Source organism: Haemaphysalis longicornis, unplaced genomic scaffold (genome assembly GCF_048455015.1).
Source record: "Haemaphysalis longicornis isolate Haplotype H1 unplaced genomic scaffold, Haemaphysalis longicornis Haplotype H1 scaffold_9, whole genome shotgun sequence".
Lineage (NCBI taxonomy): Eukaryota > Metazoa > Arthropoda > Arachnida > Ixodida > Ixodidae > Haemaphysalis > Haemaphysalis longicornis.
Genome location: NW_027526460.1, coordinates 110,524,103 through 110,536,997, shown reverse-complemented (window position 1 = coordinate 110,536,997; position 12,895 = coordinate 110,524,103). Strand labels below are relative to the sequence as shown.

At 46.9% G+C, this 12,895-nt stretch overlaps 1 protein-coding gene across 3 annotated transcripts in view; it reads right to left on the bottom strand.

Annotated features, from left to right (window-relative positions):
* The window catches only part of LOC144152971 (protein Wnt-5b-like), a 571,698-nt gene that overhangs the window by 97,197 nt on the left and 461,606 nt on the right, over window positions 1–12,895 (bottom strand). The window contains exon 1 of one of the 3 annotated variants that reach the window (XM_077684574.1): window positions 5,531–6,732. The exons of the other annotated variants lie outside the window; for them this stretch is intronic. Within the exon in view, the coding sequence (XP_077540700.1) occupies window positions 5,531–5,540 (10 nt within the window). The 5' untranslated portion in view covers window positions 5,541–6,732. Of the gene's footprint in view, window positions 1–5,530; window positions 6,733–12,895 lie in introns of those variants that run through there. 3 annotated transcript variants of the gene reach the window in all.

Genomic DNA, 12,895 nt, shown 5'->3' with positions numbered 1-12,895 from the left:
CTTGGTTTAATACTAGCGATGCTTAGGACAGGCACTCAAGCTTATTAAGCACGAAATACTTTTTTTCCCTGCTACAGGTGGTAACTGTCCTAGGCAATATTCCCCTCTCTGCTTTTAGCCCACCAGCATTCTTTTCGTGCCCTCGACAGCCTTGAAGTTAACTTCCTCTCTGATACCCTTAAATCCTAGGGCTTCTGGAAGCCCAATATTCCCTTTATGTAGATTAGGATAGATACCCTCACATTCTAACACTATGTGCCGCATAGCTTCTGTGTCTTTTCCGCAGACCACGCATACCCCATCATTTTGTGAATACTTCCCCACAAAACTCTTAGTTCGCAGGCAACATGCTCTAGCCTCAAAAAGCAAAGCACTGCCCTGGGAATTATCGTAGAAATTTTCCTTTCTGATGTTCAATTTCTCAGCCCTGTACATCTCTGACGACGTTTTAGCTTCCATTTTTTTCCTCCATTTATTCGTTTCAATCTGCCTTGCCTCTTTTTTGGTTCCCTTGGCTGTTTTGGATTCTCCGCTGTTCTTTCCGTATTTCATCGTTAGCCTTCTAGTCTTTCTTAACCACTGCGTGTCCACGCTTTCCAAGTATAGGTACCTAAAAACCTTAGCTGCCCACCTTCGTTGATCCATTGCCCTCAACCTCATCTCAAAGCATATTTTACTCTGATCTTCTCTAACTTCAAACGACGCCCAGCCCATATCTCCCTGAACTGCTTCGTTAGTTGTTTTTCCATGTGCACCTAAGGCCAAACGTCCTACCGTTCTCTGGTTTATTTCAAGGCCTGATAGAACGTCTGATTTTAAGCAGAGTACAGCATTCGCAAACGTGAGACCTGGAACCATTACTCCTTTCCACATTCCTCTTACTACTTTATATTTGTTATACCCCCACACAGCTCTATGCTTCATTATAGCTGCGTTTCGCTTACCCTTAACCTTAAGTTGCTCCTCGTGAGTTCTTAGGTATATAGTTATCCCCTTCGTTTATCCACACTCCATAATATTTGCATTCCTTCACTCTAGGTAATTCGCCTTGCTGGATAGACACTACGTCAGTGGTAGATTTATTAGCCGCTGCATATCGGTTTGGTTATCAGCTAAAATAACAATGTCGTCTGCGTATAACATTCCCGGAATATGTTGTACCACTTCGCCTTGCAGCATATGGGTTAGGCTAAACCCTGCTTGACTTTCTTCCAATTTCTTTTCTAACCCTGCCATGTAAAGCATGAACAGTATTGGGCTCAAAGGGTATCCCTGTTTCAGTCCCCGATGGATGGTGACCTGCTGGGCGCATTTCTGTCCTTCCCAAGTAAAGTCCAACTTCGTAAGTTAAGCTTTCCCTCTTTACTACAATTTAGGCAGTGAAGCATCCGTTACAGGTTCGTGGCGTGGACTTCAGCCGCCGCGACACCCTGGAGCGTCTCCCTAGCTTTTACAGCTGTCAAATAAAACCGGACAATGCAGAGTGCCATGCATTAAGCAGCAACTTTCAAACATTGGCACTGGTACATAATACCGCTGTCACTTTAATGTTCATTATCATTTTAACACCGCTCATTTTAACACAATTGCAAATTTTTATTCCCCGTCGTCATCACAAACACATTACTGGTACACGGCACGAAAATTCCCACTGACTTAACGCGTAATGTCGCTACGCTGGCAGCTGCCTCGCGGGCGGTTCATTAAATGGCGGAAGCTGGTCTAAGGCGCGTAATTTGAAGCTGACGTGCGGAAACACGGGCGCTGCCTCAGGGGCAATTCACTAGATGGCGAGAGGCGCGCGTAGTTTGAACCTGAGATACAAAAACATGACGGTGCGCACATGGCTGGGGGACACCTCACGGGTGGTTCCCTAGATGGTGGAATCTGGCCTAAGGCACGCTGTTCTAACGTTGTCGCCCCCTCATATGCATCAACATTACATTCGGAAACATAACGCATTAGCACCAAACTCGTTTCGCCACATCACTTATTCAAGTGAGATAGCTCAGCGACACTTTCAGCGGCAAGCAATGCTTTCGCATTTACAGATAGTAAAAGCTGCTTAGGGGCCTCCCTCGATTTCTTTTTAGGGAAACCACATTTTCAAACAACTATCTTTTGTGCAAATAATTACTTATAAACTCCCATAAAAAGAAACCGCACTCTTTTGATACGCTCACATTCGTAATTGATCCTGTCATAGCGAAGGCCACACATCACACCCCCTTACATAAACATAACTAAGCGTGCTCTAGGCAAAATCACACATAGAGTTGCAACGCTCACGGCTATCGCTACTGCCGTTTGTATTTATTTATTTATTTATTTATTTATTTATTTATTTATTTATTTATTTATTTATTTATTTATTTATTTATTTATTTAGTTAGTTAGTTATTCTGATTGTGGTGACTAACAGCCATTATCCCATGATGATGACGTAAAAACTAACGCGCCACAAAACAATAGTATATTTAATGTACGCGGGAAATTAGGGTAATTTGAACGAACGATGTAGCGGCGAGGATATTGAGGACCAATCGAGTGCATGTTTGTGCTGCGTTACAGCGTCCGCATGCGCACTGCTCCACATCTTATCTTCCACTTCAGGACCGGTAAATTTTATAACCCCGAACCTACACACCCTATGATTATGTCAATTGTTCCTCTCTATACTCCTCGCTACCGGATAAGTGAGACCAAGCTTCTGTGACAACACATTTCGCAATGAAAGCGAAATTCACGATTTCGTAGCCTTGAGGTCAGTTTTGTTTACATTCCGAGTAGCGTCCACGTAAAGGATCAAGCCGAAAAGCGTTCGCGCGTCCATTTATCGCACGAATCAGAGAACCCGTTTCCGAGAGAAGCTCGCACATGTTTTACCAATGAGGCGCTGGGGCGCTAATAATGCCATACATCACGCGCTATAATGCGCTATACAAGGCTGAACACTACGGCCAACTATAATAACAATTTGAGAAGGCGTTGTCAGAGAGGGTTTGTTTTGTCTGAAAACGAAGGCCAACTCTGTTACAGTTGCCAGTACGCAGTGTTCGAAAAAGAAACAGATTTCTGACACACAAAAAAAAACCGTGCATACACAAAGCCCTGCCTGTATGCGTTAACGCTGACAGGCTGCCCTGAAGCTACAAGAAAACAAGAAAGAATGACTAGAGGTAAGAGGCAGCGAAAAACAAGAAAATGAAATGATACACAAAATGAACGTGACTGTTGCAAACGCGCTACATGTAAAAAGAATATTGGAATGTAAAATCAAACACTTGCGGAGTGTTTCAACGGTACGCGTATCCCTCAAATTGGTAGAAACATGCCTTGAACTTTACTCGATTTTCATTGGACATGAATGGCAGTGTATAGGAATACCTTGGGACGCAAGATATTCAGATTCAACGCATTTTAGTTGTCCTAGAAATGGGGACCAAACCTTTAAGGAACAGTATATTCTACATGAACCCGATCAATGTTTATGTATAGTTATTCATTGGCGATTCGAAGTCACAGGAAGGCAGGAGTTGTGACTGTTGTGTACTTTGTACGTTGAGATGCAGTAGGTGGTGAAGCGTTTCCAACCGTCGGCGTAGCCCTGTCTATTCGAGAACAGTTCACTTATCGCGACACCAACTAGAGGGTGGCGTCATGATTATATCAAAGCCGGCAATTTGATTTTTGTTTCAATGTGCAATGAAACTCACCCCGTGTTCTCCCCGTTTACAAGTTCATCTAAACTTTGAAGTACCTTCTTTTAGATACCCCGAAACAGTAAGCGCTACATACTCATCCTTATACTACGGTCATACCAATTACGTTAGCGCTTAATGTTACACATCGGTTACGAATCGTTCTTTGTGAAAGTTACCGAGTGGACAAGCGACTTCGTTGACAAAAGAAAAAAAAAAACAGGGACAGCGAGGAGTTGGGAAAGAATCTCATAGTTCACGGCATGACTGAGACGTCCAACAGACCCTCCTCTCAAAACGTAGTGGTCAATCTACACCAAGGTCAGCATTACTAGCGAAATGTTAGCTGTTACGTAGTTCAGATTGTGCCATTGTCGCAGAGACGTAAGCCTATGAAGCATTCTGACTTTATTCGATACTGTTATCGACACCCTATCCTGTGGACGATAGCAGGTTATTACTCAACATATAATCTGCACGCCGCTTCTCTGTGCATAGCTCTGTCCATACGCCACGACTGAAGCATCGGAGTAAATTCTTCCGGTTGAGGTTACCCGTACACGTACTCGTTTTTCTTTCTTTCGTGGGGACAGGGGGGAGAAACGAGGGCAATCGTGTAAGACGATTAAGGACGTTTTATCGACACCTTAAAAGATATAGGCCGCTTGATGAAAAGGTTGTTGAATAAACGTTCGAACGGAACACAACAGCAAATCTGGATCACAGTGGAGCAGAGATCGAAGCACTGAGGTATAAGAAAAAAGAGGTCGTTCTACGCCCACATTGCGTTCAAAGCAACAACGAATGACCTTGGGTAGAACCTCCGGTGATAAATGTTACGTGTATACGCGGCGCAGTTCGATATCGTGGCGGTTTCTATAACCGATGAGTGCTCCCATTCTCGATCACTCCCGATCTCCGCGTACACTGCACGACGACGCACCGAACCCCTGCCGCATATCCTGGAAATCCAGTCTCATAAATAATCGTGCGCGGTCCGGAACTATAAGATATCGCTGCCTATCGGCGGCGCGCGCGACCTTACGAGTTCGACAGTTCGCATGCATCTTCGGAACCTGTCAGGCTCATGGCCACCGCCGTGTGTGGTGTTTATGCCAATGTGGTTTGATTTCGTGCCAAAGTATATATATATATATATATATACACACATGCGTGAGTTGTGTTCCTATTCCTCCACGAGCAACGTACCGAAAATTTTGTAATCGTAAAGTCTAAGCGAAATTGTGAGTAGGTAACCCCAGTTGTCATTTTTTTTTTATCGCTTTACATTTCTAGCGCAGTAATCAGTTGTCGCCGTGTACCGATCATAACGAGTATCCAAGATAGTACTGTACAGACTTAGCCCTGAATAAGCCTGTTAGTTCAACTGGAAGGCGAATGCTTGGGATGTGGCACGGAAACCTTCCCGTCTGAACATCAGAGAGAGAGAGAGAGAGAGAGAGAGAGAGAGAGAGAGAGAGAGAGAGAGAGAGAGATGATGTGCCGTTCGTGCCAGTACACCTACGCCACTAATTTCACAGAACAAGCGGAGGTCCAGTTCAGCTCTGCGAGAATCTTAATCACTCACTCGTTTCGGTGCCTTAATTTCGCGATGACGTGCATGTTCCTGTCTTCTTTTTCTCTTTCTTCGTATTCTTTCTTCCTTCGTTTTTGCGTGCGGCCGTAACTAACCAAGTCAGACTAAGTTGCTTATATTTCTATCTGAAAACAGTGTTTCGCCGTTCTAATTACTCAGCTAGTTACTGCCTAATTACTGCCAACTAGTATGTAGCTGATAGAATAGCGAGCCAATCTCAATTCTGACTTACCCCGAAACATGAGGTATATCGCCTGAGAACGGTGGTCTATTCCGTTTCGTCCGCTATCTTCGACGGACGATGGGACAGCGGGTCAAAGATCCAACTCAAAACTCGTAGGTCCACACGCTGTCAGGACAAGTCGTCGCACACAACACAGTCGGACGACGAAGCACACGTTGTCACGCGGTTATGGTGTGGCCAAAAGTCGTCGCGTCATTCCCAGGACACGCCAAGGCGGCGTGTGTCACAACAAGCTCTGCCGACACACACAAACAAACGCACAAACACACACATACACGCCCGAGGACACTCGTCAACTTAAACGCCGAACACTTCAGGCACAACGCCACCGCTCCCCGAATTCCAGGTAGACAGGTAACCTGTCACCTCGACGAGTCAGTTTTCGTTTCATCGCGGCCGTCGGAGTCAGAAAGGGGCCGGTTTTTTTCGACGCGCTGTCCGGAAGAAACAACCTCTTAGTAGACGACGTGCGTGTGACAAGGGCTGTTTTTCTCGGCCGGGACGACGTAGCAGCGCAGGAGGCCGAGAGGGCACTGCAAGAGGTCCTCGATGGTCCGGGGGAGCAAGTCCTTCAGGTGAGGTGCCCCGTCGAATGATCGGGTGCGGAGGAAACGCGGCGGCGACAACGTGCCAGCGCCGAAACCGCTCGGGCAGGCGGCTGTTGCCTGGCTGGCTACTTGAGGAAAAATAACGCGACGAAGACTGCTGGTGGCGGTGGTGGTGGAAGCGGCGGCGGCGGTGGTGGTGTTGGGGTCCCCCCGTTCCCTCATTCATAGCGCGCGCCCTCTCCCCGCCGTGCGCGGAGGGTTGATCAATCAGCGCTCGTGCTGGCCGATGACGTCGCGTCTCGCGTGTTCGCCATTGGCCTGGACGCTGAGGTGCGCGTGCGGCAGCTCTTCGAGGCGTCTCCTGTCAAGAAACACGCTGTTTTTGGTTGTTCCTAGTGGACAGGTGTGCCGTGTTGTGTGGTTTGTGTGTTGCGTGGACGAGGTGGTGGTGTTTCGAGGGTCAATGGCTTCCATTTGACTCGCTTTGTGAAGTGGTGAGGATTAGTTTTGTGGGTGGTTTAGGTTTCACACGGGATATTTTGACCGACATGCGGCATGAACCAAGAAATGTGCGAAAGCAAACTCGAGTGTTTATGATTGACGAAGATGACAGACGACCGCCCCAGTAGACATGTTTTTTTTTTGTTTTGTTTTCCGGAACATGTAAACCACTATTTTCACTTAACCTGCACATTGCATTGCAGAACTTTTCTTACATCTTAGGTTCATTGAAAAATCACTTCTGAAAAAAAAAAAATGATTGTAAGAAACTTGGTTACAGTGGAAGCAGCACTTTTTTCTGTCTCAGAGCTAATCCTCTATGTTGAATGAGACTCTTCTCCGTTTACCTCTGTCTTCACTGTATATAGGCTGCTATATGGGCACGACCGAGCTACCTTCCCGTCTGCCATTTTGCCCTCTTGTTTTTCATTACTGTGGTAGTAGTTGCTGTTGTTGTTTCTCGTTGTTGTTGCTGGAGGTGCTGTTGTTCGCTGTCGTTGTTCCTCGCTGTCGTCGTTGTTGTTGTGCGTGCGTGCGTGCGTGCTTCTGTGTGTGCGTGCGCGCGGCCGCGTGCGTGCGTGCGTGCGTGCTTGCCGTTAATTGAGTACAATGCGTAAAAAAGCCACCATGTCCTCAATTCCGGGACAGCTCATTCAAATGAAAACATTTTGGGGTGTCATTAATTAAGTGAGATAGGGTTACTTTTGGAAGGGAAGTAAAGTATGAAAGCGTTAAGGTCACAATGTAACTGTTCGAAATATGTGAGAGAGCAATAAACAAAAAGAGAAAGCAACCTTTGATTTTTCCGTTCTCTCTCGATAACAGAATGATAACAACAAAACCTGAGTGTGATTACATCTGTTCCTGCACACCCTCCGTGTTGTTCTTAGAAGCATCAGTACCATAAAGGTGCCGCAAATCCCCTTGCCGCAATAATTAAACAAAAAGTGCATGGCCACAGTACTGGTAGACAAATGACTGCATGCCTTCACAATCATCTAGGCCAGCAGCAACAAACTATCCCAGCAGAAATTTTTATTATTGACTGCAGAAATGTTAATTAACCAATCAATTACTTATTAATTATTATAATTCATTAAATAATTATAACGGTATCTGTACACTTCGTGCACGAAGACTTGTAAGAGAGCGCCTTCCTTTAATACAATTCTGAAATTTTCGTGATAAATAAAATTCGTAATGAGCAATTGCAAAGGGCAGCTGTAATAAGCTGTGAGCGACGCCAATCCAGTTAACTTCTGCCCCGTCAGAAACTTCATTTCTCGCTAGTGAGAACTTTTAGTGCACATTATTATTATTATTTTTTTTTTTTTGCTTTGAAGAGCTCAAACTATCTTGCGCATCAATGGAACATGAAAGAGGTACGTGAAAGGGGTACCATATTGTACGCCCCTTAGGAAATACTGAAATACTAGCACCGGTTTATTAGTCAAAGTTTCGTGTACTACAGCAACTGAGTGGAAATATTTCGCGCCCTCTTTAACGTAGACTCTAGTCGGTTTCTTCAATGTACGCTTTTTCTGCCAGTACCCAACACATTTTTGAAGAATGCACACGTGTGTGCAGTCTTCTAGTACATATTGGAAAAATACAACACTCCAGTCAGTGCTGTTGTTCAGATCCAAGAACCACGGGATCTGAAGCCGGAATAGTAACCATTTGGCCACAGTTTCTTCGACGATAAGCATTATCAGCGAATAATTGTGATAAATTTTGTGGCATTATGAAGTGCAGAAGGCGAAATCATTTTTAATCATACTAGGTGCGATTGTGGCTAAGCCAAGAAAGCGCAAAATGTATGTCGTTTCTGCAGGGTCGTGTAATATCGAAAAACCAATCCGTATAGAGGGGATTAAAAGAAATACGAACAACGGAGCACACAGCCTCCGACGCATGCCGCACCGTCTGGCTGCACTGTGAGTAAATTGCGCGCATGCGTAGTTCTTTCAGCGCGTTTTAGAGTTTAGCCAACTGTTAGGATAAATGCTTGATAAAGGATCGATGCCTGTCATTTATATTGAGGCGTCTTGTTATGCTCTGTCGCCACTGAGCATCCTGTTATCTACTACATTCTGCAGCCAAGCACGCAGCAGGCTGATTGCAGCTACGGTGCCCTTCAACGATCATCCTGCTCAGTGGCGACGCAGCGTGAAAAGACGCCTCAAAAAAAAACTCCCACCTCCCCTCGCGGGAACCCCTGTGTAGATGCGACGCATAGGCGGAGCGGCGAAGGGACCGCGTTTTATAGCGCGCATAACGTTGAGGGGACTGCGTAAGCCTGTCCCAGTCGATGACGACGTTGGCGTACTTGTAAAGCGGCGTGGACTCTAGGTGTTTGAGCCAAGCGTGGATGTTGCTTCGCCGGAGAACGACACACCGGTTATATGCGCAGCGCGCCCGAAGGAGAGGAAACCGCGGAAGAGAGAGTACTGCACATGCGCCGGCCCCGGCGCGCCTGCCGCGGCTATGACGCAACACAATCCAACACAATCCACTTTAATCCAATCCAATGCAAGTCAAGCCAAGCCAAGCCAATCCAATCCAATCCAATCCAATCCAATCCAACCGAATCTAATCGAATCCAATCCAATGCCCCTAGCGAGAGAGTGTTCGCTATCGGAGAGGAGAGGGGGTGAGCGGCGGAGAGCGCAGCTGGCGCGGCGAGGAGAATGGGGGAGGGGTGGACAACGCCGACGACAACGACGACGACGACGCCGGAGGGACAAGGCGAGTGAATCAGATGCTCTGCATCTAGTAAACGACCGGCGTCGCTTCTTGATCAAGCATTTACGATTATTGTAGGCCACACTCTCAAACGATGCCCAAGAAGTGCGCATGCGCGCAATTTACTGACTTTGCAGCCAGATGGTGCAGCATGCGTCGGAAGGTGTGCGCTCCGTTGTTCGCCTTTCTTTTAATCCCCCCTGTTCCTACTTTTAGCACTCACCGATGAAGTGATTGCACTGATTGGCCAAAAGACTGGCCAATGTCAATCGGTTGCTAGGCTGCTTAGGGGACCACCTACAGCATGGAGCAAAGCGACGGGTCCTTTGCGCCATGCCGCAGGTGCTCACCTAAGGCCGTTCCGTCTGATTTTCTCAGTTTCTTGTCCCTCCGCGCGACTCCCGAACCGACGAATAGATGCATTGGCATGCCTGTGCCGCGTCGTTTCATGGTGACGCCCGTCTTATTAGAGAATTCGGCAACTAGAAGCCTGAAACGATCTTTTGACACGTGTACCAGCGTCGGCTATGAAGTGGTGACACGCCGTCGCTGCTATAGAGTATTTAACAGGTTGTTACGAATGAGCCCGCCGCTGGGCTTTGTTTCAATACTTCACGGCTGTGCAGCGAAGCCTGCACTAGGTGCGCCTTTCAAGCAGGCCACCTTTGTCGGTGACTCACGCTTGCAGCAAGCTCCGACAAGTCTGGATATCTGGCGCCTATCTATCGGCGCGATCAGCCATCGATGGCGTGCCGACGCAACACGTAGAGACCTGCCCCAAGAACACGGAAGCCCCGCGTCCGCTGCAGAGACCTCCTCTCTCCCCTCTCTCGGACTCAGCGTGCGCCGCTTCTCCCCGACTGCTCACGAACTCTGGAAAGAGTGTTGTGTGTGTGTCTGTGCCATTCGTGTCGGGTGCACAATCTAGAGGGAACGCTTGTTTCGACCGTTAGCACTTTGGGTATAAATACGACCACCCCCAAGCGCTATAATTCATTCCTGTTTGAGCAGCGAATAAATGCTGTCACACTGCTCGAGTTCTGTACTGTAACCTCGCCCGTCAGGGCATTGTTCTTTGGCTTCGGCTCATCTCTCGCTATGAAGTAAACAAGTTACATTTTGCCTACGGCTTCTGGACTTCTTCACGGCTGCAACAGTGGCTGGCCGCTCGCTTCACACCACGCTACCCCACGTATGTCAGAGGCGACGGAGCTCGGCTCAGGTCGGCCTTCCCGTACGCAGCAACGGGTTGTCAGCGGTGGGATGACAACGTCGCAACAAGGTGCAAACCTTGGCCCAAGGATTCCATCTGTGATTCTCTAATGTTTCTCTCCTGCGCTTCTTTCCTACATCTCTCCTTCAATAAGTTTTATTCAGTCAGTCAGTCAGTCAGTCAGTCAGTCAATCATGGCAATGAACAAGCAAAAAGCCGACAATGGGCACGCTTCCCCTATGTCTATAGACTACCCCCAAGCTTAGGAGACAGTCACATTCAGATAAATACCCAAGAAAGTGAAGGGAAGCGCAACGACCCCGGTAGCACAGTTGGTATGGCTTCAACCCGTATTCCGAAGGTCGTGGGTCTGGGTTCCACGCGGGAGCATGTGCTTCTCCCCTCTATTTCATTTCAAAAACTAAACGTGCTTCAGTACAAATAGTGGATCAATTCCATCCTCTTTGCCTTCCTAGCCACTTTTGACGGCCGACCTTCCTTTTGCGTTAATTCAACGAGCCTCTCATTCACAATTCTTATTCGCTATGCCGCCCGACCCTGCATTCGCGAAAACTCCAGGTAAAGTGTGAAATCCTTCTGCTGATGCTCACTAACGCCGCACACATTGTAGTCAGTCGCCTCCCAATTCTTACGCCTGAGCGTATGTTCCTACTTTCAGATATCCCGGTCACGTGGTTATAAATTCTGTCAATAATGTCATCGGAAAATAAATTGCCACAAGCGGGTCACCAGAAAATCAATATGGCCGTGTTTCAAGCCATCGCCACGAGTCGGCGGCAGCCAAAAAAAAAACGATTAAATAAACATTCTTCTTCTTCTTCCTCACTTGGAAACGTCATTGTATTACAGGCTTAACAAGAGAGAAATGACTAGACAAACAATAAGATAAACAATTAGATACACAAAATTTGCAGAACGTCATAAGTGGGGATTGTCTGATATACGCGGGAGCTTCCCTGCAATACACGAAGCCCCTTCAAAGGGGCTTTTCTACTGCCCACAACCGCGTTGCTGGGAAGATATTTTTCGTGGCGAAATATAAGCAGTCCATGATCAAAGTAGCAGAATCCTAGGGCGTTTTCTTAAAGGGACCCTGCAGCACTTTTTTCGACTTTTTTCCAAGGAGAACGTAGTCAACCAAACCCATTTAGTACTTAGATTAGGTGGTCGCAAAGTACCTCAGCCAGAAATTACTGCTCTATGCCCATCAGATAACTTGGAAACTTGCTTAAAAGATTTTTCTCTCTTTCCTTCTTTGGCTGCTCGAATTGCGTCATTACAGTGGCGTAGCAGCTATTGGCCGGCTTTCCTTCAGTTCAAGCAATAAGCGCATCCGATAGCCACTTGAAAAACAAAGCCACAAAAGCAAAGCAGAAACGGAATGCGTATCTGCTGCGACAAGCAAATCACGCAGTGACGCTCTGTGCTGTTGATAATTATAGTTTTCCCAATGCTTCCAGACGCGAGGGAAGAGTTAAATCGTTTATCCGAAGTATTGCAGAGTCCCTTTATACATGTCCTTAGCCCATGTGTATCATTTTGAAGCGCTCATCACCCAGCCCTTTAAAGTCGGCTTAAGTATTATACGCGATCTCGTTGCTCAGAAAACAACCTTTCAGGGGCAATATGCGCGTCCCAATATGAAAATAAGGCCTAGGGCCCTTTTCTAAAACTACATTTTCAAGGGCAGCGAAAGTGTGGTGCCCCAATCATTGAAGAAGACAGGCGTATATTTGTTTTTTGAGACCCCGCAGAATTGACGAATTTAATAAGAAAAGAAAATTAAAGCCATACCACTCAATGTGAACGCTGTCGGAAGTTCAGAGCCGTGATTCCCGTGATTCGCCATAATAAGCTGTGGCGCCGTTATCCGCTCACTGCTCCCACTCTATGCAATTCAAATTTCCCGCCTTTGCAGCGCTCGGGCCCTCCCCCCCCCCCCCCTCCCCCTGCCTGAAACTGCACCAGAGGGGGTTCTGTTCTTTTTGTGCTTGCTTTTCCTCCCGCACGTGCCGGCGTTGCACCGCCATTTTTTTTTTTTACTTATCTATCATCGAAACCAACCCAACGAGAGTTCCTAACTAAATGAACGTAGGCGCTGACGGTTAATTAAGTATATTTTGCCTCAAACGTTTTCTTTGCGCTAAACAACGGGGAGATGTGTGACAAGCGCCAGCGGTTCACGAGTTTCGAACGCTTATGACTATATTGCCGCGAACCTTGCATTGGGTTTGTTTGTTTATGTTTTTTTTTTTTACCGCCCGGCTCCGCCGGTCTGTGTTATCTGTGTGCCAAGTGAAGTGCTTGTTCCATTTTTAATTTTTA